Raw genomic sequence first — 25054 nt, 5'->3', positions numbered from 1 at the left:
AGCCTAGTAACTCTCTAGATCTATAAAATAATTATAAATTAAGATATATAAGTAATTTCTTCTTTATTAAATAGAAATACTTTAAATATAATATAAATAGCTTATCGCGCTAACGATAATATTAAAATATTACGACTTTTTTTAATATAATATTTCTTTTTTTATATATTAAAACTTTTCGCGCTAGGTATATTTTTCTTTAATAATTTCTTTAATAAATTAAAGTACTTTAAGCTATAAAATAAGAAGATTTCCGCGCTAATAATAATTTTAAAACATCGCGATTTTTTTTAATATAATATTCTTTTTTTAGCTATTAAAACTTTTCGCGCTAGGCGTATTTTTTCTTTTTTTATCCATAAATAATTTAATTCTCCTCTCGCACTTTACGTATATTTCTTAATTAATACTTATTATTCTTTATTTAAATTATCTAATAATCTTATTTATATCCTTTAAACTTAGTATTATATTCTTTCTCTATCGAATAATACGTAATATAAATAAATCGTTATCGAAGACTTCTGTCTTCATTTAATATAAATTCGATTAAAGAAAAATAATATTAGCTCTATAAAGAATATTAATCTTATTATTAACTTTAATCTATCCGTAATTTAGCGAGACTATAAATAATATTATATTAATAATCGAAATCGACTTCTACGCGAAGTATATAGCTATCGAACTAATATCTAAAATTAGATATAGACGAGTTTTAATAATAATTAAATTACTATAGCTAATACTATTTAAAACGCGATCTCTTATTTTAATAGTTAACTCTTCTTTCTTAATAACTATAGAAGTATTAATAAGATTATACTTTAGAATATTATATTACGAAGAGTACGAAATAACTCTAAGATAGCTATTACTATAATTTTATCTAATATCGCCTTTATTCTCCTTTAAAATAGTCTTATCGCTTATTCTTACTTCAAGATTTCTCTTAATACTACTACTTAGTCTAATTACGATATATTAATAAAGTCTAATTTAGCTTAATTATTAGAGGCGATCGAGCTTATTTTCTAAGACGAGGTCTCTATATAAAACCGCTATAATATCGAGATCGTTAATTGTATACTTTAAGATATTCGAAAGAACCCCACTTCTTTTAATAATATAGTTATATACTTCTATAATAACTTTCATTAAATTCTTTTAATTATTAAGAATATTAAGTTAGATCGTATCGCTTAAACTATATTAAAGACGTTCTATCTTTAAAACTATATTTAAATTCTTAGACTAATAAAAAATATAAGGCTTCGAAATCTTAATTTTATTAATTAAGGTCGAACTAATATAAAGGAATTCGCTTAAAGACTATTAAATATAGATAATAATATCTTAGTAAGCTTCGGAGAATAAGAAGCTATCGATTAATCTATCGAATAGCTATTAGACGACTCTATTATTTAGCTAATTAATACTATTTATAATAATCTTAGCTTATATTAAATAGCTAATTTCTATACGTTTAAGGTGATTCTTTATACTCTTAATAAGAATATCGCTTAATTTAATAGTTAAGTTCTTAATAAGTTTTCTAAAACTAAGATTATTTATAATAGTAGAGATTAAGTCATTAATAAGAAAGATAGCTTTCTTCTATTTATTAAAATAATAAATATCTTTAAATTAACCTCGCTTTCACTCTATTACTTAGAGTTAAAATAGAATTATATAATAATACTACTAAGGAATTTAGAGTAGCGTATAAATCTATATAATAGAATATATTTATAAATTAAGTATATTAGATCTAAAATACTTAATTACTATATTCTTAAAAGCGAATATAATAATAAATAATACTATATATTACGTATCCCTCTAGCTCCGTCTAATTCGAACGATCTATATACTCTCTTTCGATATATTTAATTCTTAATTCGATTAATCTTTAGTATAACGATTAATAAAGCTTAAGATTAATTATTATAATAGATCGATCTATATTTATATCTCGAGATCTTTACTTATAGTTAATTATATATAATTCTAAGTCGAGTTATTAATAAGACTAATCTATTAATTATAATTTTAAACGATTTATTAAAAAGATAACTTACTTAGTTAACGAGATATATTAAAAATAAGATTATTAAGTAAATACTTCTTTTTTAGATAAGAATATAATTAATTAGCGATTTATAGTAATAGAAGTAGGCCATTTATCGTATAGAAAGTAAGTAGAGTTCAATTTAACTTAGAGTTAAGGCTTTTATCTTCTTTATTAATTTCGTAGTAATAAAAGTAGGTTAAAAACGTATAGTAAGCGATTAGAGTTTAATTTGTACTTAGGGCTAAGGCTAAAATTCGATCTAACTTAAAAAAATCCAACTTCATTTAACTTAGAAAAATGAAAAATTTAACTCCATAAATTTAATTCATAGGCCTTTACTTATTTTATATAATAAACTATAATAGTTTATATAATAAAGAAAAAAAGCTTTAAAATATAAAATAAAAATAAAAAAGTAGATTTAATTTTATAATATCTTTATATATATTAAGATATAAGAAAATAATAAATAAATAAAAATAAAAAATAAATAAAAATAAATAATAAATAAAAATAAAAAATAAATAAAAATAAGTAAGTATATTAATAAAGAAAAGAATTATTATTTTATATATATATAAATATATAGAATAGTTATTAATATTTACTTTTAGAGAATTTAAATTCTTTATTAACTCGAAATTATCGTTCGAAATTATCGTTTAAAATTATTATTCGAAATTATCGTTCGAAATTATCGTTCGAAATTATCGTTCGAAATTATCGTTCGAAATTATCGTTCGAAATTATCGTTCGAAATTATCGTTTAAAATTATCGTTTGAAATTATCGTTCGAAATTATCGTTTAAAATTATCGTTTAAAATTATCGTTTGAAATTATCGTTCGAAATTATCGTTTAAAATTATCGTTTGAAATTATCGTTCGAAATTATCGTTCGAAATTATCATTCGAAATTATTATTCGAAATTATAGCTACGATAATTTCGAATAAAAAAAATCGAAAATTTTAAATCGCTTAAATTTTTGCCAAGGGTAACCGTTCGGGACGGTTACCAGACCACTTTGAATTTGAGTTTATCGTATTTACTAGTCAAATTTGTATATATAAAGAATATATTTAATATGAGTTGATAATTGTTCTCTTAGTGGTGGTAACCGTCCCTAAAACTCGAATTTTTCGCTATAATAAAAGTTCGCGAAAAATTCGCGGCGCTTCGCGTTTTTATAAATTGTTAGTAGTACCCCTACGGGGGTCCATATTTAGGTCCAAATAGGGGTGTCTGGCTTCGGGGCTCGATGACGAGCCCCCTACGGGGCCCTACGAAGGCCCTACGGGGGGTGCTGTTATGATATTCTTCTATTTATAAAGCGAAAATATCGAATTTCAAACGTTTTAATTATTTGATAATAGAGGGTAAGGCTTAGGGTAAGGCTTAGCGTGGATAACCGTCTAGGCGCGCCTGGACGGTTACCAGACCCCGTTGAAGGCCACATTCAAAAGTCGTTTTTTTTCTACTTATCATAGGGCTGAAATAGGGCTGCAGGGGTAAATAAGTAACTTATTTCATAAGTAGAAGTAACTTTGATAGCCCCCACTGTTCCCGGCAGCGCGCCTGATCTGATGCCAGCTTGAGACGTAAATGAGCCTCGCTAGAAGACAACTGACTCGGTCAACGAGATATAATTCAGTTCCAAAGTGAGACGTAAGCTGGTGCTGGGCTTTTGTGTTTTCTGACGTCTCCAGGACTACGAAAAGCGCTATTTTTAGTAAGCGCCACCTTACCAAGCCGTTACAGGCTTAGCCACCTTACTACTCAGCCTCTTCCGAAACCCGAATTCGCTAAGCCACCCTCCATTCGCGTGACGGTCCGATTCAACGATCATACAAAACCAAAACAATCTCTTCTCTTCAAAAACCTCATTCTTCGATCTCACCTGCATACTCCAGTCCTCCATACACTCGTTTGCTCGAAGCTCGAATAGTGAACAAGTACCACTGTCCTTCCTAACTAATACAACCTCACATCAACCTCCAGCAACCGCGATCATGGGAAAAGCTGGCCGCTTCGCCTGCATCTTTGTGCCTATGGCCTTGACCATCGCCTCTCTCGTCTGCCTGATCATAGTCGGTCTTGGAGGAACGAACAAGAGCAACAGCTTCTACAACAAACTCTATTTCTTCAGAGCCAACACCTCCCACATCAGCATCGACCCTTCATTGCTGAATCTCCCCTCCAACGCCCTGACAGACACGATTCTCAACGATACGACCTCCGTCGCCAAATCAGCCCTTGGTGTCAAGGACTTCTACCATGTCAGCTTGTGGAACTACTGCTCTGGAGACTTTCAGACCAACAGCAGCGGCAGCGTGACTGACCACGTCACCTACTGCTCGCCACATCAGAACGAGTTTTGGTTCAATCCGGTAGAGGTATGGGATCTCAACAACACTGGCATCGACCAGTTCTTCAGCAAAGAGTTGCGCGATGGTCTGAATACATACAAGACCGTTGCGAAATGGATGTTCATCGCCTACCTCGTTGCGCTCATCAGCACCATCGCCGAGATCTTGGTTGGCTTCTTAGCTCTCTTCTCACGCTTGGGCAGCCTGGCAACTACCATCGTGTCAAGCATCAGCTCCCTCTTCTTCATCGGATTTGCCCTCACGTCTACCATCCTTTACGCCACGTTGACGGGCACCTTCAATGATGCGTTGACGAAATACGACGTCCATGGCTCCCTCGGCAGTAGCATCTACGTGACGATCTGGCTCGGTGTTCTATTCTCTCTCGCTTCAGGCCTCTTCTGGCTTTTCAGCTCGTGCTGCTGCAGTGGAAGGAGCGACAAGATCAAGGGATATGGTGATGGACCAGCAAGAAGCAGATTCAGAGATCAACAAGGCCCATACCAGTATGAGAGGGTGGAGAGTCCGTTGAGGGGCGGACAGGGCTATGGGGCGCCGCAGAAGGGATATCAGAGCGGGCCAGGGTATCAAGCGCCGCATATGCCTCTGAACAACGTTGGAGATAGGGGGACGGCTTATGAGCCTTTCAGGCATGAGGATGTGTAGGGCTTGTTTAAGAGAGTGACGAATAACCTTGGCATATTAGCGGCATTTTGCAGGCATTTTCTGGGTAGCATGCTATGAGATCACGTTTTCTTGTTTTAAATCTTCTTCAATCTGTTCACTTAGTGTTCCACAAAAAGCAATCATCATGGCCTCCACCTCTCTATCAGATTTTCCCTCAGCCCATCCCAACATCTACAATCCCTCGATGGCCAACACTCCATCACAGCTCTCGCCCTCACTTCTCGCAACCCCTACGAAACATCGCGCCTCCACACCTTCCCAACCACCAAAGCCGTCCTCCCCCATTCCATCCATCGCTCCGACCCCGCTCAAGAGCTACCGGTCATCCAACCCCGATCAACCCGCCGAGAACCCCCAAACCCAAACCCGCAAACCAAACCCGTGACGAGATTCCGCAGCGCACCAAGCACCCACCCCACCCCCCCCCCACCAATGCCTCTATCCATCATACGCCAAGTAACTCCATCCCCGAGCCGTCTAGACCCGAGCGAGTAACATTTGGCATTCACAGAGACAGTCCCCACAAGTACCGCGTCCGGCTACGCGGCGAACTGTACTCACGACGACGACGACGACGACGACTGAGCCCAGGATCCGCGCTTGCGGGCGGGCAGCGACGTTGGAGGAAGGATGGGGCGTGCGTGGCTGGGACGGTTGGTCGGGTGTGAGATTGAAAGTTGCAACGAGGTCGCCGGTGTCTCATTGGTGGGATCTGCACGAGTAGGGTAGATTGTGCCTTTGGTGGAATCGTGACAGACGGGACTCGAGTACGAAGAGTCGCTTTTTCGAGGCTGGAGGCTGGGATGGGAGTACTGAGCCACTTTAGCGTGCTTGGAGTCGGTCCGGAGACGAACATTTCGAGATGCTTTTGGGACTGAAAGATCTCGGGTTCTCGAGGAAGTTGGGGGATGCGTTGGTAAGATGGCTGGCCTGCGGGAGAGAAGCGGTAAAGAAGAAGGACCGGTAGCGTAGGGTATTATGGGCTGGTTTGATAGATTGGGGAGCAGACTGCACTTCAATGGAAGTGGGTTGCTGAGCGAGATGGCAGCCGCGTAAGTGTTGCATGTCACCGGTGGTGTATCATTCCCCATGGACGATGTGGCTCCCCATCGTTACTCGTGAGAATAGAAAATTAATTTCCTAAGACTTCGACTTTGAGTCCTTTCTGGCTTCGTTCCATTTCCTTTGCTGCCCCTATCCCTCGTGCTCTTGTCAACTTGACTTATCGCTCTTGCTGGCAGCCCATCGTTCTGTAAAAAATGCGTCGCTATCGTTTCGTACTCCTATCTTCTGAATCACGTACTCGATGTCTCTTTGTGTTCAACCGCTGTTGATGAGATCTTTAAACAGTCAGATACATCATTCCGATTTTTCTTACTATGACAAGCGATGAGATTATTGACCTTTGTTTTGATACACACATATTGACGTGTAGAATATCAAGTCTTCTGGTCGTGGCAGGTGCAACAGATAGAGATCTTTTTCGTACTGATCTCTCGGACAGCACAAGGATAAACGTTTACGGTTATCGTTGGGATTTATTTTGAAATACAGAGATCAACTTGATCAGATAGAGGATTCGGCTTCAGGGTAGTGCTTGAGACATGAGTGACTCAATCTAAGTAAGAGAAACTAACGTGAAAGTCTTATTCCCGGCTTGAGAAGGCAACGTGTGAGCCATTTGAACCGCTGCTTGAGACATTTTGATCGAAGAAGAACAATCCAGAGCAGGGACGGGTGGTATACTGTGGAGGGAGAGAGGTTTATGGGAGTGTATGTGTGTGCGTGTGTGTGTGTGTGGGGCTAATTACCGAATCATACCCCGAAACTATGAATCCTTACCGAATCATACCCTAATTACCGAATCAACCCACACCAAAATTGGGGATGATTCGGTAAATAATGCTTGGGGTAGATTCGGTAATTTATCAAACTTCTGTTTAGACTATTGGGAGTGAAGACTGTGTGGAGAGTCACAGACTGGGTGTAGACAGGCTGGGGGCAAATTTAGCCCACTGTTAGCAGCCCCCACGGGGGCCCTGCGACGGCCCTACAGGGGGCCCTATTTAGGTCTAAATAGGGGTGTCTGGCTGTCAAGCGCAAAAAAGCCTGGTCCCGGGGGAGTCTGCGCTTGACAGCCAGACCCCTATTTAAACCTAAATAGGGCCCCCGTGGGAGCTGCTGCTAACCCCCACTCGGCTTTCGTCTGATATTTAAGCTGGTAGGTCACCCATTAAATACGGTCGGAGATATTTCCTCTTTTCTATGGTCGGATGGCCCAGGTCGCGAATTTTCTCCTTTGCGATTTTTGTCATGAATGGCAAATTACCAAATCATACCCCAAGTAATGGAATTACTGAATCATACCCCTAGGGGTATGATTCAGTAATTAGGGTATGATTCGGTAAGGATTCATAGTTTCGGGGTATGAATTAGTAATTAGCCCGAAGGTGTGTGTGTGTGTTCTCGTATTCGAGAGACTTCAAATGAAAAGGCCTCCTTGACCGACATCTCGTTCACACATATAGGCCGAAAGAACGAACCGAGTATATCCATCCTCCAGGCGACAGCGACCTCGATGAGAAGGTACATGCGACTGGTGGGAATTTGCTGGTGAGACTGGCGATACGGCACCATGGATACTCGTATCATCCGAATGGAACGCAGGTCGTCCCTTCTTTCCTTCCTTCCTTCCTTTCCGATTGACGCCATCCCCCATCTGCCATCTGCCACATCACATCCGACATGCGCCAGGCGTTGATGCTGATGCCAAGCATTTGAGCATTGGCCCTTTACGGCCTAGCCTATGAGACTAAAGCGCAGACCTCAATCAGCAATAGGGCAATAAGATCAAAGCAAAGGTACCTATTCCCTCCTCGTTGATCTACAACTTATGCATCTGGGTCATACGAGATGCATGGCCAAGCATATTACATCTTCAGACTGTTACCACTAGATAGCTGTTCGTTTTGCCCTCAAAATCCAAGTATCTCTTTCTACAAACCATTTATCCCTCTGCCGCTCCAGTACCCCTGCACAATCCATTGGAACCTTCCACTTTTCCATATAGTGCACGTAATAGCCTAGAGTACAACTTCTTAGAAGCGCTGCTGATGAATTGTCACCGTGCCATGGTCGTATCATTCTACTTCACTGTCCTTCTAGAATTGCAACGCGCCACAATGTCAGCAACATGTGTGATGCAATCGCGGACAAAAGCCTGCAAGGTTGCTCCCATTCTCAGAGCGCAGCCGGCAAAGGGATTGACTTTTGTTTAACCTCAGCGAGCCAGAGCAGTGGAAAGAAGAAGGGCCTCCGCCAATTTGTCCGCTCGAATGCAACGCGCGATTATCGTCAGAAGAAGAAACGGAGCGAGATAAAACGTCAAAGACAGCCTGGAGGTAACAAAATTCGGCTTGACATCAGTGACTCGTCACCGTTGCTCGGTCAACGTTGCCAACCCCAGCACGCAATGATGTCGATCGCTCGTGTTCCATATCTTGTGGGCATGCGAAATGCATCCATAAATGCAGATATCCTCCATGCAAGGTCCGTCAGGCCCGAAACAGCTACTTGAAGAAGACAGTATTGATCCATTCGATGCTTTGCCAGTTGGAGGAGATAGTCGATACAATGGCTATGTTTTGAACCAATGTAAGCTTCTGTCGTACCCTCCCTTTGAGCGTGCAACCCCATATTCATGCAGCCACTGATTCTACAATGACAGTCAAAATTGGGGCTCTCAATTTCCGCTTGGTAGAAACCGGCAGAGGTCAACATCCTCTGACCAAAAGATGGATGCCCCACACCGTGGCAGACCCTCTCCTCTTCCTCGCAACCCTCAATTTCGCTGCGGCCCACCTTGATAACATCCAGGGAAGGCCTAGTAGTCCAAGGACAATAGCCCAGAAGATAGAGACAATCCGTCTCATTTATTCGAGACTCCAAGGTTCTGTCGATTCTGTGTCCGCTACCACGATAGGCGCCGTGGCACTGCTTCCAGCAATGGAGATAATATGACCCTATTCGGATGTCCTAGAGAAGTATCCTCTCACAAGTCGTCGTTTGCTTCAATCATTGGATAACGCCCGATGATTTGGCCACGACTTCCCCGAGCGTTCTGATTGTGCGGCATGGCCTCCTCTTTCTGGCTTTCTTTCACACCTCTAGCCCACTTCTACGTGAGCAGCCAAAAGGTTCCAGACCTATTAACGCTGACCACTCGATTTCAAAGCACGACTGGCAACCACCACGAGCTGAGCGTTGACATGGTTGCTCTCGAAGAGATGGTAAGGATAAGAGGCGGCTTGCAGCAGTTCGGGTGGGATGGAATGCTTCAGTTGTTCATCTTATGGTGGGTTATCACAAGAGACGAAACCGGAAGTTGAGAAAGACTGGTGGCGACTAACTGGAGTCTTTCGTATTATACAAGCAATATTTGCTCTCCTCAGCCACGCTGTTAGCACCTCCTCGATTTCCGCGGTCACCAAACCACCCGATCATCCTTTCCGAATTTTCACCTTCTTGCCCGATTTTATATGACCGGGGTACCTCAGAAGAAGTCTGTGCAAAGATGATAGACATCTTCCACGACTTGCGTTATCTTACGGATCGACTGACCAGTTTTGACGACTCTATCAGACGTGGAGAGCTGATATCCCTCGATAGCGTGCGATATAGCCTCTAACATCGGGTGATCTCGCTTGAGACTCGGAAGCCAAAGGGGCAAATGCAGAATCTCGACTATCTGCTCTCAGCTTGCCGTATTGCCATGCTCATCTTCCTCAATCGTGACCTTTTCGGGCCTCGTAACCCGGATATCAGGCAACTGATTGGCCAATTGGAAGACTTTGTGCTTGAAAAAGACTGTTAAATCATCGATAAAGCACTTCTCCAATTGTAATGGGGATACTATACATGGCCAGTGTTCATAGGAGGCAATCATTCGCTGAACGAGGAAGATACAACATTCTTCACTAAGCGCATTGCAACATCTACGCGAGTCTGGCAGGCGAACGGTTTTGGTAGCTGGCTAGAGATTTTGAACCGTACAAAGAGGATCGGTTGGGCCAATGCTCTACAAAATGCAGAGTGCGAAGTCTTTGGAAAGCAGGTTGAAAGATTCACTAACAGCAACTGGGAACTTGCCCAAGGGCTATCAGCACATACATACTAGCCTGCCAAACTCGAGACACTACCGATTGCTTAGTCGTCGGCGGCAAAGATTAAATGTCATTTGCTGTTCCTCCTCCCTTAACTAATAGCCCCAATACTGCCGTTGTTAAACCCACTTGCACTCTGAGTTACAAGTCGAACCCACATTGTTTAGTCTTCTTTCACGAGAAACGACATCATAAGATACTCCCCTGTTTGTCTAACACTCATATCTTTCCCCACTTTGTGCGTAGCTCGTTGTCACCTTCCAAGACAGATCTCTACCTGCTCTTCTTTCTTCTTCAGCAACAACAACAACAACAACAACACTCCACAGCAGCATCTACCAAAATTCCCGACTCGAGAACTTCATAGCTTTCTTCTCCCTCAACATGGATCCCTTCAATCATAGTCTCGCACCATACACGCCGAACCCGCCTTCCACTAAGCCGACTCCCTACCCCCACGCATTCGGCGCCTTTCACTCAAGCCGCCAGACCCCCAATCCGAACTATCCCAAGAGCTTCGACCGCAAGCCCACCAACTCGACGTACTACCTGACCTTCTCAAGCTACTACGTCCAGCATCTCCGCCCCTCCCCTCACTGCACGACACGCAACCCGAACTACGAAATCTACCACAAAACAACCCCAGCGTCCCACGACCGAGTACACGACATCGCCATTCTCCGCGAGGACGTCGACAAGCGCGGAGGCGTCGCCGTCATAAATTACATCCGCGATACCCTCACGACACTCATCACCTACCCCAAGACGGGCCTGACGCAAGATCTCGTGTGCGACCCGTCAAGGTTCGACGACGACGACCGCACCGGTGCCGTGGTCCACATGCGGGACTACCTCGTCCGCATCGGTCACGAGTGCTGCGTCTGGCAGCCGCTGGGGCCGGCGAGGGCAAGCAAAGACGGAACGATCGTGGGCTTGATGGAGCTTCGCAACGTCAGGGATGGGAAGCTGGGGGCGGTTCTGGGCAGCGAGCTGGTCGATGGGCCGGATACCAAGAGACGCGTGATGGTGAGGGGGGAGTGGGCGCCTGGGAGTGCGGTAGGTGACACTCGCTCTGATAATTCTTTTCTTACATTTCCCCAATCCTATGAAACGTTTTATTTCTCCAAGGAAAGAAAAACAAAGAGAAGATCGTCGAATCGAGAGACAAACAAAAACTAATTAAGATCTCTAAACCCAGCCATTCGAACAAGTCATCGCCAGTCTAGTCGCAATGCTGGGCCGCGAGTGCGACAGGGTAGAGCTAGTCAAGCAGAGGTGCGGGTTCATCTTGCCGTAGATAGATATGGTGCAGATCCACAGCGCTCGATAAGAAGTGGAAAAGGGTTTAACCCAACACATTAAAAAACCCAACACCAAAAAAAACACCAGCAAAGGCAGAAAAAAGCAAAACAGGGGCAAACATACAAAAGCCCACACCAAGCCATAGCCCATAAATATGCCAGCCAACCAAAAACCACTTTTAAAAAGATTATAAAAGCTCCCTCATTAACCAGTTGGTTGCTGTTCCAAACACACCACAACTCGTAGAATAACGGTCACTGGTAGTGGACCAGTTAGTTGGTCCACCATTCCAGCCCTGGCTCGATAGTTCTTTGTTGGAAGCAGATGAGGAAGCTTTACGGACATGATGATGATGATGAACGAGAGCTTGGATCGATTCTATTCTACAAAGATACAAAAAGCAGGTGCACTGACTGCATTGCACGTATGTATCATCGAAGGCAAAATCCCACAACGGTCTCGATCACATCCGTGCTATCTATCCTCTCATATCCGCATCAAGCACCAGCAATGCATTCCGCTCTGAAACCTTCGCTTGATAAAATGTAGCCTTTCCTGAATAATTCAACCCTCGACTTCTACAACCCAGTCTCGAACCTGATCCAAAGACGTGCCTGAACCAAAGACGGTCGGAACGGTGGCGTATCTGGATGCAGCCACGATGCTGTTATTCTCTGATTACTCGGCCAAACAGTGACACCGTTGAACGAGAAGAACTCACCTTGCTCCGGCGCAAAACATCCACATCCGCTTCGCTCCCCTCAAACCAGACAACAACATGGAAAAGACACCGATGAAAACAAGCACGTTGGAAACCCGACGCGCGCGCGAGCAAACGACCTCAACGTCAGCCAATCAACCGACCTACCTACACCGCCGCCAGCATTTAATCTTCTTCGACGCTGCAACCCTCGCCTCGCCTCGCCTCCAGCTCCGTCCAACACGCACAAACCTGCAAAGCGCGTGAGCCCCAGCCCAAACGGATCTGATCGCCGATCCGGGGCGCCATTGGCCCAAAGCGGCTTTTCCGACACCGACTGCAAATACACTGTAAAAGGGTTGCACATGTTGTAGGAAGATAGATCCGTACTAGTACGTGCATGAGCTACCGAAACGCTCCGACTGTTGAAAGCTGTCCCGAGGGCAGTGGTTATTGTTCTCGAAGCGCCATCTATCTCAGCTGGATCATCGTCCGACGGCTGCGATTGTGGCGGGTTTGGTGCATGTGATGGAGTGTTATGGTTTTGGGGCTGTGGGTTTTACGTACTGCTGACTGCTTGCTGCTTCAACGGGGTAAATCAGGCGCTGTTGATGCGGGCTACTTGGGCTGATTTGACGGCGTAGATCAGAGCAGTTTTCAAATCCGCGTCTTTGTGGTGAGCTTTGGGAAGTGAAGGGAAGGGCATATGGGCTGTGTCGGGGCGAGGTGGGTATGGCATCCGTTTGCGTGGCAGTGTTTAGCTGGAGGCGCTTCGATGTGTAAGCGTGCAACTACCACACTAATATTTGTTGTAAAGGCTGCGACTTTGAGATTTTGGACATGTGTTTTGTGACAGTGATGTTCGTTGATGATGCTGGAAGAAGTCGACAAAAAAATTAAATTAAAAATAAAGCCCAAAGTCATCGTCGAAACGAGCGAGGAGCATAAGGAATATCGTCCAGAGTACTAGGGCTCAGCTTCCGGATTCAATAACCCGGAAAGGCAGTGCCGGTTCATGTACTAAGGCTTATGCACCATCGATCGAACCAATAGCGCACTGTACTTATCCGTGAACCGTCGAGACTCCTGCTCCGAACGTTTTATCCAAACGCAACCCGGCCTCCCTAATCTCCAATGCTCCACCTCTCCATGCCGATTCCAGCCACGAGAAGCCAGCGCCGTCCATTCGCATCGCGATAAGCTGCTAGGGAACTGGCGTCTGCGATGGAGGTGTAAACATTCGCCATCCGACAGATTGTGATACCCTCCGCTCCCACTTGCGTCGTGTCGATCCCGACCTCCCAGATCTTCAGCCGTTGATCATTGCCCACGCTCGCGAGTACGAAGCCCTTCGGATTTTCACCTTGCCTGTCAGAAGTGGGCTTGCCGATGAAAACAGTACCCGTCACCGCACTTGCGTGAGCGCCGGGAATGAGTAGACTAGCAGCCTCAAATACCACCTCAGACGGGCTATGGATCCCCACACGGGTAAAAGCTACGGCGCCATCATCACCGCCCGTCACGATGAGTGTCTCTGACTCCGATATGGTCACAGAGTCCAGTGCCTTCACGCTGCTTTGGTGGACTCCACTCCGCGTACTCCAGTGCAATGGAGGACGTGTTGGCAGATCCTCACTGTGCCATGACAAAGGGTTTGCAAGCGGCCAAAAAGCCAGATGACCGTCTGTGCTGGCGGTACAAAGCCCGCTCAGGGTTTCGCCGATGTGTAGGTGGGCGGCTTGGGTGAGACAGTATGTCGTGTAAGACCCTTCAGTCAGGAGCTCGAAGCTTTCCCGGCCCGTATGATAGCGAAACAGTCGTATCGAGGAATCTGAGTACACCTTACTTAAGAGGTAATCAGGCTCGTATGGAACATCGTCCGGGTCATGAGTCGAATGGATCTCCTCTGTCGCAAAATTCATGATTCGCAAATCCACTTCCTCGGTCACGGTTGGACACTGAGCCTCGCAGACGACACCGAATGTAACGAACGGCGCTGATTGCACTCGCCACACGAAGAACTCTTCACACCCAGCTGCGCTGAAGAGAAGCTGACCATTCGAAGACCACCGCAGTTGCTGGATGCCTGTTGTGTGCTTAGTGACGATGCTCAAGCACTTGAGTCTCGCATTGAGATCGAAGATACGAATGGCCGTATCCTCTGCGCCTGTCGCAACGAACCGAAGATCAACATCGTCGCCCGTTTTGATTGCCGGTGATAGAGCCATAGCTTTGATCTCTCTTCCATGTCCTCCATGCTGGATGACTTGATGAGAAGCTTGCGTCTGCGAAAGTACATGACAAATCGAAGCTTTTGTGTACACAAAATTACCACCACCACTACCGTCATTTCGGTGTGCATACGCGTAATTTCTGTGAGCGCCTCCACAATCCACCGTCATGACCTCCGTTTTCTGTGACTCATTCCACACGATAAATTGCTTGCTCCGAAACCCCCAAAGCAGAAGATCCTTACTCGTCGGATCGACGCACGCTCCCTCAATATTTGGGCCGAATGGGGGCATACCTACGTGTATGGTCTGGAGGGTCACACAGAGCTTGCTATCTTGGAGTTTGTGAAAGACGTGATGGATTGCCCATTTGCCGTCTCGACCAGCGGTTATGATAGCGATTCTGCCGGTCAGCTTTGAGACGTCGCGGGGCACAATTTGGATTAGAGTGATGGCGTCTTCGCCATGGATTCTTTGGAAGCAGTCGGGGGTGACATCAACTGCCGAATTCGGTGTGGTGTGTGTCAGGTCGTATATCGCTATATCTCCGTTGCGGGAGCCTAGGATGATCCATTTTTCAGTTTCGAGGAAGCAAGAACTTGTTACTATGAACTTTGGTTGCAGGGTAAGACAGTATTCGTGGATTGCTGGAACGCCTGCCTCTTCTTTCGTTAACTGGCCATCAGGATGCAGTTCTGGCGAGAACATGAACACAGTTGCCTGAGAAGAGCCAAGGCATGTGGCAAGCACCCCTGTAATCTCTCTTTGGTGGCTCAGTCGCAACCACCTCTTCCACGGCTCGTGAAGACTATGGGCCTTGAGAAAGCCCGCTTTGCCGGTGAGCTTGCCAATGGCATCAATCTCTCTGCTGCGATGATTGTACAAATTAATTGTGCCGTCGGTGCCTGTCAGCAGGGCTATCCCAAGAGAGGGGATAGCCGTTGCAATGCAAGACGAAGTTAAACTCGTGTGGTAACCAACGTGCTCCCAAATCACATTCCGACAACCATCCAGGTTGCTTGCTTCTGCATTAGAGATAAAGGTGCCGACCAGAAGGTTTCCATGCTCAGTGGTAGTCAGGACCTCATTTTCTTTGATCCACGTGTAGGTCTTGAAAGCGTCTGGCTTCTTTTGTCTACTTTGGTTGCCTAGGGCATTCTTACTCATGGATGGCGAAATCCCATATTCAGGCTCTTCAGGTTCCAAACTCTCTGCTTGATCGCGCGTATACGTAGCCTTAGCCATATAGTCCTTCTTAGGCCCATCAACATCGAATACCGCATGCCACTGTATAATCTTCGAATCTCTGAAATGAAAAGAGTAATCAGCGTTGTAGTTGTCCTCAACACAAAGATGATATCCGCTTGCGGACCAAACTTCAGGGCTCGGATCGACACCGAGATCCGTTTCTCGAAAGTCCAGCTTATGGAAGAGGTAGTCTACAGCGCTACCATCATCCAATTTCACAAACCACACACTGATCGCATCGGTCATCCTGCTATACCGATACACATACTGACGAGTTGCCCTCATCGTCAGGCCTTGCTGAGTAATGAAATCCCCACTCTCGGAATATAGATACTCAGCATCGAAAATACTGTCTGTAGGCGGTCTCTCGGCGAAATTGGCTCTACCATCCAGTTTTCCAGAAGGATAGGCTGACATAAGACTGTCAAGATTTCGTGTGAGCTTCCAAGAGCCTTTGAGAGAGTCAAAAATGTTTTCTGTTGAGGATTTTGCTTTGCCTGCTTGTGTTGGACTCGGTTTACTCGATGTGGTCTGGAAGGTCTTCGAAACCTCATCCATCGTATACTGGCTCGTCCAAGCACCCGTCCGCGTAGGCATTCCATGCAGAAGGGGCTTGTACGCTGTGATACGTCCGTCAGCTCCGCCAGTAGCAACAATACACTCCGTACCAGATTTTCGGAAGACTGCCATTGCCCATACGTTTTTTCCAGAGTGAAATGAGTATGTAGTCTGATGGCTCAATCGATAAACATGATTGTGAGGCGTCCAAATTGATCGGCCAATATCAAGAACAGGACTCACACGCCAGATTTGTGCGGTGCTGTCTTCTCCGTAGGAGATCAAGTCCCAACATCCGTCTTTCTGGATCAGGAAACGCAAGCCCCAGATCCGGGAAGCGTGGCCCATTATCATAGCCAGGCATCCACTCGAGTTAACTTCATTGGTTTCATCTAGGAAGCCAGCTTCGGAGTTGTTGAGTTCTCCATCTGACAACCGTTCCACCTTTTCACTGCTGCTTGTGTCCGATATGTCCCATGTCCTGATGGTCCTATCATCGCTGCAGCTGGCCAAGATACGTTTCACAGCACCAGTCTGCGCCACCTCTGATATCCTGACTCCAAAGACCGACCCCTCATGTCCAGTAAATCTATAGTGCAACTTGACCTCCGGAGATACAGAAGGATCAGAAGTAAACGACCATAGCAAGACCTCTCCGAATACCGTACCCGCAGCGACGAGAAGGCGTGGGCCAGCATCCGCCCAAAGCATGTGCGCGGAGTACAGAATCGAACTGGGTCCTGAAGCGATACGGTAGAGGGAGCGGGTTTCTCTCGTTTCTGCGGATTCTTCAACGAATTTTAGACATAGTAAATCATTGTGTGCGGTCACGAGGATGGCTTCGACAGTGTTCTTTCCAGATCCGCTGTCGGTAACATTGGGGTGTCGGAAGCAGGCATCGAGGATCCAATCATCCCAGAGGACTTCCGGCATGTGTTGATGAGTTTTGACCAAGGGTTTCCCGTTTATATTAAGATCTGCTTCGATGGAGATAAGACAGATGGATCGGCCACCCCAGATGAGGCAGGTTCCATTATTTCCGGCATCTTCCGGCAAGGATTTGCAGACAATGCCATGAATTGCCTGCGAGTTGAATATCTGCTCCGTACGAATCAACGTTCCTCTTTTGTAGTCGAAGACTTTGAGAAATTGGCCCTCGCCCGCAAGTAGATAGGGTTTGGAGGTACCGAGTGCTAGAAAAGCCAATGCAGTGACGGGATTGAGGGCGCTCTCGACCTTTGGCACGATAACTTCATCCATAAATGCCACATTGAGTTGAACAAGCGGAAATGAAGAGGTCCGCCATTCTCTGGCTGCATTGTGGTGTGAAGGAGAGGTTGAGGGGTGAGACGCAAGCCGAGTTGAGGCTGGGCGGGATCAGCGGTGCAATTCCGGCGCACAAAATCCACATGGCATGGTGACTGAACAGTGAAAGCCCGGCCAGAAAAAAGCATATGGACCTCCCTAATGTGAGGATATATAAGCAAAAAAATTAAATTGACCGATGCAAGGCTCGACTGCAATTTTGTAAGACAAGGCCCACAAAATGGAATTTGGGGTTAGAACTGACACTTGCGACCTTCTCCGACTCACGTGGGTAGTGTAAAGGAGACATAATAACCACTATACTAATCGGCCGGGTTTTTGCCACAACGCAAGCAAAGTTTTACTATTTTAACCTATATAGTTTATGTTTTTCCGGCGACAGACACGTTTCTAAAGTATTCTTTATGGGCTACAACAGCACTTGCAGGATTTTGATTTGTTTTGCTAATCATTGATGATGCCGCTAATTCGTAGACCACAAGCTAAATGCGACAAGGCGGAGTGGGGTATCTATGCTAGAATGAATGAACACGCTGGTCGAAAGCTCGAAGCAATATATGCCCGTCCACAGCAAAGCATGAGTCTGTATGTCACATCTTCTCCGAGCGCTATGCTATGAAGCTACAAGTTCCATCTCATGATATCGATCTTCTTCGGCTGAACACCACTACTTGCAGCTTTGTATACTTTCTCGGCATCTGCTGGCTCCGCCCGGTTGGCTTTGGCAAAGCTGTTGCCGTTACCCTGCCGGATCGAAGTGTAAGCTCTGACGAAGCTTCTATATGGTGAACCCTCGTCGTCCCACCATTTAGACGCCGTACCTTCGTCTTGCTTTTCCACCGCCGCATTAGTATGAGGTGGAGAAAAGGGACTCGTGGTGCTCATACTCGAGGTTTCAACAACGCCTCTCACCACCTCGAGATCTGACCTCAATATCTTCCGATCTTGACTCGGGTGATCGGCGCCTCGCCAAGCGTTATCCCGAACGCGAGTATCTATGGCATCCTTTATTCGATTACGCGCCTCACGAACATTGACTTTGCTCGCAATTTCGGCCAGCAGCTCGATCATGGTCTCTGAAAATACCTGCCCACGAAAGCATTCCAGCTCTAGCAACTCATAGGCCCTGATCCCCCAATTGGACTGAATCACTCTGTGGCAGGTGTTTAGCAAACCTTGGTTCTGCTTCACGTCCTTGGGGGTCGGCTTTGCCGAGAGTGGTAAGCGGGCGTTGCTGAATCCTCCGACGTGGACCTCTCGCAGCTTTGAAGCAGGGAGTCGTTCCGGAGAGTTGGTTGTGGTTGCGTTCGGTGAGCTCTGATGGACATCATGATCAGACTCTTTCCAAAGTAGAGATCGCCGATTGCTCTTGGTAGTGCTTTGGGTCGAGGTCGTGGCGGGTACAAGCGGTGATCGAATTGATTGTGGAAGTGGAGGCTTATACGAGCCTCGCGTTGTAGGAGGAGTATAGGGCACCTGTTGTAGGCTGCCGGAGCTATCTCGACGATACTGCAACGGTCGTGGCGCACCAGACACACCGTTGACTAGATGTGGAACACTCGAATGGGGCAGTATTTCTCCTTGCTTTGTCCTCTTGGCCTGCTCGTCTGGCGGATCGTCCGCTGTGAGATCAATAATGACCCGCGATTCGGACGACTTCCGCTGAGTTTCATCAGAGCTCGCCGGCTTCGGTGCGGATTTGGTTCCTACCAGCTCCAGTGGCCCATCATCGTTGGCAGGTGCATATTCATAATGCATCTTCTCAATAGCGGGGTCTGTCTTGGAAGTGAAAATATGCTCCACCAGCTCAACGCGAAGCTCATCTTCCTTCATAGGCTCGACGTGCACCCTATCAGCACTAGGCTTCCGTGCGACGATAGCGAGTGCTTCATCTAGGCTTCGTCGATTGATGACACGGTTTTGATACTGAGGCGCCTCAATTTCAGTTTGGTAGAATTCTTCGTAAGGTACGGCATCCTCTGCTTCTTCGGCACATCGTCGAAGGTACTGGGGATATTCGAGCTTGTGTCTGACGATGAAGTCATCCCACAGAGATTGATGCTCCATTCGATTGGCTTTTACGAGCTGGCTGATTTTTCTGCATATAGCCGCGAAATGATTGATGTCTCCAGGGTAGGAGGGATACGTTGCTTTGAAAATATCGAAAATGTTATGAGGTGCGGAATATTCCTGCTTAGTGATTTGAATCGGCAGCTGTATTGCGCTCTGGTGCTCTTCGACTGATTTCACTTCGAGATCTGACATAGGGGTGCTTAGTGGGAGAACAGGTTCAACGGCCGCAGGAGAAAGATGTGGTTGAATATCTCTATCAGACTCAGCGGCGAAGACCGGGACGGCAATAGATAGAGACGTGGTTTGTTTCATAGGCTCGTCCGTGTGAGCAATAAATTTCAAGGGCGTGATGTCATGATTGACCGAGACGTGATGCATCGGACTGTTTGTGTCTACTTCTTTAAACCGTTGATGCGATGCGCGCTCCGTTGCAATCTCATCAGGCATTGGTATGCCTGCGTCCACTGTGACTGGTTGCTGTTGAGATGTAGGCTCCGGTATAGTTTTTCCAGACACCTGAGTGTCTGCATTGTCTCTGAACGATGTTTGTTGATATAGGGATTCTAGCGTGACGGTGTCGTGCTCAGCGACTTGATCTAATCTTACTTCTGGTGTCGGCGCATTGCTCCCCTGCTCGGCGATTTCGTCTGCCCGAGGATGTAAATCTTTGAGGGCTGTGTCTGATTTTGAGTCCACCGGCCGAGCGTCCTCATCAGTGTTCACCAGTTGACCATGGCTCGCAACCGTCAGGTCAATCTCTGACTCGACATTCTGATCTGCGCCATCATTTGCGTTCGCAAGGTCATTCTCGGTCTTCTGGTCTGGTGACTGAAAGGATACATCAAGCTCGACAGACTGAGCTCGCTGCGCTTCATCAGTAGAGACGTAGAAGCTTGCCTCCATCACCAGGCTCTGCTCTGCGTCAGGACCTTCGACGTCTGTATTCTGCGCAACGGACATGAGAGAGTCTGCTTCGGGATCAAAGGATGGATTCTCTTGCGCACCAGGCTTTGTACCACCGCCGTCTGGTTCCATAGAAGTGGTACCATTCGGAAGCGGTGCAGCATCCTTCATTTCTTGCATTGGAGATCTTGCCGACAATTCTTCGAACTCGATCTTCTTCTGGCGCTCAATCTCAGTATCAATCGACTGGTTTTGTACAGTCACATTCCCAACGTTCTTTTCCACTTCTGCATTGCGCCGGTCAGCCCGGATCGACCCCGTGAGTGCGGTGAGGTTTATATTTGGACTCTTTGTGGAAGTACTGGTCTCGCTACTTCTTCTGGAAGCCAAGAATTCCGGACGGACTGGCCGGGACCGCTCTAGTGGATCTTCTGACGTGGGCCCCGGAAAAGTGATGAAAGACACTGTGGGGCTCATCGTAGGAGTGCTGCTCTCGCTACTTCTCCTGGAAGCCAAGAAGTCCTGACGGTATTGCCGAGCTCCTTCTGATGGATCTCGCGGAACCTCTGACCTTTCAATGAAGTTAAAGGCCGACGGGACCTTGAACCTTTTCAGTCGCTTGGCCACATTTGGGGATACAAAGCTCGAATCTGCAACTTTGCGCTTCATCTCAGGAGCGACGTGGGTGGCATGGTCAGACGTAGGGAGCTGAGGTGGAGGGTCTATGTGATTGTCCTCGGGTGTCGGCGACTTCTCTGGTACTGTTTGAACTTCTGCATTGGCTTCGGAGACCACGGATGGGTGATTCCACCTCGAACTCTGGCTCTGGCTCTTGGTCATGATTAAGGATGCGTCATCTGGCTTATCTGCCGCTGTCTCTGCCTTCCTCCTTTCTTGTTGGACTTCAGCGATCATTTCATTGGATTCCTCGAGAATGCCATTGGTCATTTCTTGGCTGTTGTTTTCTTCCGCGAGCCTCGCAGCAACCTTTGCAATACTTTGGTCCTCGACGTTGTTAGAGCTTCCATTTTCACCATGAGCCTCAGCGGTGGAAGTCTCGGGGCCAGAAGTGACTGATGCCGACACAAATTCAGTATCGTCATTGATAGTGCCATTCATAAGAGGATTAAAGTTCGCCTTTAACGGCGAAGATAGAATTCTGGAACCCGGTAGTGATTCATTGTGCGCACGACCATTGACGTAAGGGGTACGTTTGACTTGCGTAAATGGGTCCGGTGGCTGCGAAGCAGTGGAAGGAAAATGTTGCATCGGCGCGCTACCTGCAATGGAATGGGTCTCTTCGTTAAGAGCGAGTGGGACTGTCATCTCTAGGTCTGACTCTGGGGTCGGTGATGCTGGAAGTAAGGGCGAAAATGTTTCCTTGGCAGCATGGGTCTCAGCCGGATTTGTTGCTGCAGATTGGACCGGAGCCGGCTGCGCATCAAGCAGCAAGTCACTATTCTGTCCGAGTAAAGGTGACATCGAAGCTGAGATTTGTACACTATCCGACTCATTGTTGGCCCATTTACCAACGACTTTCTGTCCAGACCCTCCGTCACGCTCACTCCAGGATTTTAAACCAGGAAACATGGGAGTAGACTCGCCAGGCACAGTAGGAGTGGCACTCCCACTATTGCTTGGTGTGGCTGGATTGCCATCATGGTAACGCTATAACAATCAGTCTTGCTCAAAGAACCAATGATAGGACAACGGACTTCGATGTGGTATTTGAGACTACCGGGACTTGCATAAGACTTGGTGCAATCCTCCACAGGGCACCTGAAGTTTTCGAACGATCCTGTACTGGGGTGATGACGCTGGAAGTGATTAGTAGAAGCTATCTCATCGACTGAATCACTTATCACTTACATCTACATGGTATTTTAGGCCGCTAGAATTCTTGTATGACTTGTCACAACCTGGTGCTTGACACGTGAATCGATGGACCTCTTCGCCAGCTGAAGTGGATGTAACGCTAGGTGATGAAAGACCAGGAGACACCATGCTAGGAGATCCTGCTCCTCTAGAAAAACGCTCTGCTGATATCGAAGCTGGTCGCCCCAATGGCATTGAATAAGATGAACTTGATGCGTGAGACTGCCTTCGTGAAGACGAGATCGAGCGAGGATTACTTGATGTCTTTTGGACTGAGTGATCAGAATATTCGGCACTTGCGAAACTGCTGTCCGGTGGTAGCTGATCACGCTCAGGCGATAGGGGCCATTGTCCTGAGGATACAGGTATATCTGATTCCGAGTCGGCTGTTTGGTCAATTACCGCACTTGGGGTCATTGAACCGTTTTCTTGATTCCGTATCTTTGTTGGCCGTTGAGCACGGAGGTCCGCTTTCCGATTCAGCTTCTTGAGTAAAGAGATTGGTATGTTTGCTGTGGGCTCGCGCTGACCAGGCTCTGCTGGCAGCCAAGCTAAACGATTGGTCAGATTTACTGTATGAGAATCAAGATTACCTGGAATCACTTACAGTCCGCACGGTTCAACAAAGCCTCTTGGTCTTTGAGAATTTTCACGTCTCTGCTCCTAATTCGATTTTGACCGGTGTTTTGACCGGAGACCGAGGTTGTAAGTTTTGAAATGGAACGATCTGAGAGGTCCAATGGGGCGTTAGGGTACGAATCTGCAGTTTTTGATATCGAGGAGCTGGCTGACCGACTATGGAGTGCGTTGATGGAGGCTTCGGTTACAGCTGCCCTAGATCCCGCCTTCGTGTCCAGGTCACAATCTACACCCAAGCTCCCACAGTCTTGGTCGATCCCATGTACTCTATGACTGTCGGCTGCTTTCTTTCTTGGGGTCTTGTCCGGGGACTGTCTTTTTCTTTTCTGGCTTTCAATGGGAGCTCTGGTAACATCATCATCGCCGGGAGCGAGAGTGGTATCTCGAGAAGCTGTGTTCTCTTCCTCAACGACAGCGGGTCCGATTGAGGCCGCAGTGTACCCTAGGGAATACACAGTTGTTGGCTGCGGGATAACCTCTGGTACCGGTAGAGTACGCTTATGATGTTGGAGTAGGCCTAAGAGAGCTTTGGTGCTATTAACACTTGGTCTCTGAGGGGTTGCCTGCACTTGACGGGGACTCAAAGAAGTCGCTAAAAAACTCCCGTATTTTCTCTTTGTTGGTGGAGGTAATGACTTGACACTGTTTGCACTGGAGATAGAGCCTATGTTGATACCGGTAGTTGGATCTGATGGCTTGGGCTTGCTAACAACAGACGCGTTAGAGCGAGGTGCCTGAGTTGCAAAGCCTATCTGGCTACCCTGATTCTCCCCTGCGTCGGAGGTCTGTGTGCAGGGCTGAGACCTGATTGGTGACGCAGCGGCTGACTGGTGGGAGTGTGCGTCCGGTCCGTGTCTTCGCAAGTCTGCTAGCTTGTTCAAAAGCTCCTTTGTCCCCTCCCTGCTCTCAATAGCCTGAGGGGCGACCCCAAAGTTACCAGATCCGTCCGAGCCAATGCTCTTGAATTCTTTGACATAGAGCGTAAGCCTTTTATCTCTTGGACCAAGATGTGTTGCGACAATCTCGAAGTCGTGCAGTTGTATGAGGCCTCCAACGGTTCCCTCTGTAAGATTTCTTTTGTTCTTCTTAGCGTATCTCTGAGACGCCTGATTGGTGATGGAAGCATTGACACGTATAACGCTGTCAGAAAGTGTGACTTGTATAGGCTCGTCGAAGGTCAAGAACTACACTCGCAGGGTTAGTAAGATATAGCAATAACGGGTGTTTGCCAACCTTAGTGATCTGAACAACGGGTCCCTTTTTTGTAGATGTTATCCTCAGATTACTGCCATCATCATACGATAGCCCTCGGGGCTGCCCAATCGATGGATGTTTGTTTGCGCCTTCCTCCTTATGACGTAACGCCTCACCCAGCTCTCCCTCTATAGTGGCCGCCAGCCATGGCTCTAGAACGTCCATACTCCTTTCCGTGCCACCATACGTGGTTTATACAGTGGTTCGCAAGTCAGTGGCATGGTCTAGCAAGCAGCGGAGTCGACGAGACTCCTTCAGCTGTGGTGACCCAGTCTTGAAAGCCGTAGATATGATGAGGAAAGCTTCAGTTCAGTTGGGGTTGCTGAGGTGGCACCTAAGCGGCCTGGTGGTCTCTGTAGAACGCGACCGAGGTGTGTAGAGAACGTGTAGAGGTACCGGTGAGGCGATCTGAGTACAAGAATACTTTATTTTAGGCGAGCGGTTGAGATTCCGCTGCGTGCCAAGCCCTTTGATAGCGGAACAACGAAAAAGGAAGTAACATTTAACGTCTTCTCCCTCACAAATACCGAGAGAAAGCCAAAAGAGGAACTTCATGACTCTCAGTCGACGGATGGTGGCTTACTTCCTGGATAGCGGAGATGAAGTGCAGGATCATTCCAGTAGAGGAGCGTACACATCAACTCGTCTAAGCGCTG

General features: G+C 46.6%; 6 protein-coding genes across 6 annotated transcripts; 4 read left to right on the top strand and 2 right to left on the bottom strand.

Moving 5' to 3' along the window:
- Positions 1-4083: 4083 nt before the first annotated feature.
- On the top strand, positions 4084-5106 carry HO173_010206 (uncharacterized protein; the record flags this gene model as incomplete). Its single annotated transcript, XM_037312092.1, has 1 exon — positions 4084-5106. The coding sequence occupies one exon, from the start codon at positions 4084-4086 to the stop codon at positions 5104-5106; it is 1023 nt and encodes a 340-aa protein (XP_037161106.1).
- Positions 5107-8654: 3548 nt separating this feature from the next.
- On the top strand, positions 8655-9147 carry HO173_010205 (uncharacterized protein; the record flags this gene model as incomplete). The annotated part of the gene is made up of 2 exons (XM_037312091.1): positions 8655-8781; positions 8855-9147. 2 exons carry the CDS (start codon positions 8655-8657, stop codon positions 9145-9147), a joined length of 420 nt encoding a protein of 139 aa, XP_037161105.1.
- Positions 9148-10673: 1526 nt separating this feature from the next.
- Positions 10674-11586, top strand: HO173_010204 (uncharacterized protein; the record flags this gene model as incomplete). Its single annotated transcript, XM_037312090.1, has 2 exons — positions 10674-11345; positions 11488-11586. 2 exons carry the CDS (start codon positions 10674-10676, stop codon positions 11584-11586), a joined length of 771 nt encoding a protein of 256 aa, XP_037161104.1.
- A 329-nt stretch (positions 11587-11915) lies between these two features.
- Positions 11916-12665, top strand: HO173_010203 (uncharacterized protein; the record flags this gene model as incomplete). The annotated part of the gene is made up of 2 exons (XM_037312089.1): positions 11916-12015; positions 12286-12665. 2 exons carry the CDS (start codon positions 11916-11918, stop codon positions 12663-12665), a joined length of 480 nt encoding a protein of 159 aa, XP_037161103.1.
- A 750-nt stretch (positions 12666-13415) lies between these two features.
- On the bottom strand, positions 13416-17588 carry HO173_010202 (uncharacterized protein; the record flags this gene model as incomplete). The annotated part of the gene is made up of 1 exon (XM_037312088.1): positions 13416-17588. One exon carries the CDS (start codon positions 17586-17588, stop codon positions 13416-13418), a length of 4173 nt encoding a protein of 1390 aa, XP_037161102.1.
- A 687-nt stretch (positions 17589-18275) lies between these two features.
- Positions 18276-24563, bottom strand: HO173_010201 (uncharacterized protein; the record flags this gene model as incomplete). Its single annotated transcript, XM_037312087.1, has 5 exons — positions 18276-22298; positions 22346-22447; positions 22500-23056; positions 23113-24328; positions 24378-24563. 5 exons carry the CDS (start codon positions 24561-24563, stop codon positions 18276-18278), a joined length of 6084 nt encoding a protein of 2027 aa, XP_037161101.1.
- Positions 24564-25054: the final 491 nt, after the last annotated feature.

The sequence above is a fragment of the Letharia columbiana genome, assembly GCF_014066305.1.
Source record: "Letharia columbiana isolate WasteWater2 chromosome Unknown Sc0000046_s0, whole genome shotgun sequence".
NCBI lineage: Eukaryota > Fungi > Ascomycota > Lecanoromycetes > Lecanorales > Parmeliaceae > Letharia > Letharia columbiana.
Note: the sequence above shows the minus strand (reverse complement) of the source record. Positions and strands in the feature narration are given on the sequence as shown.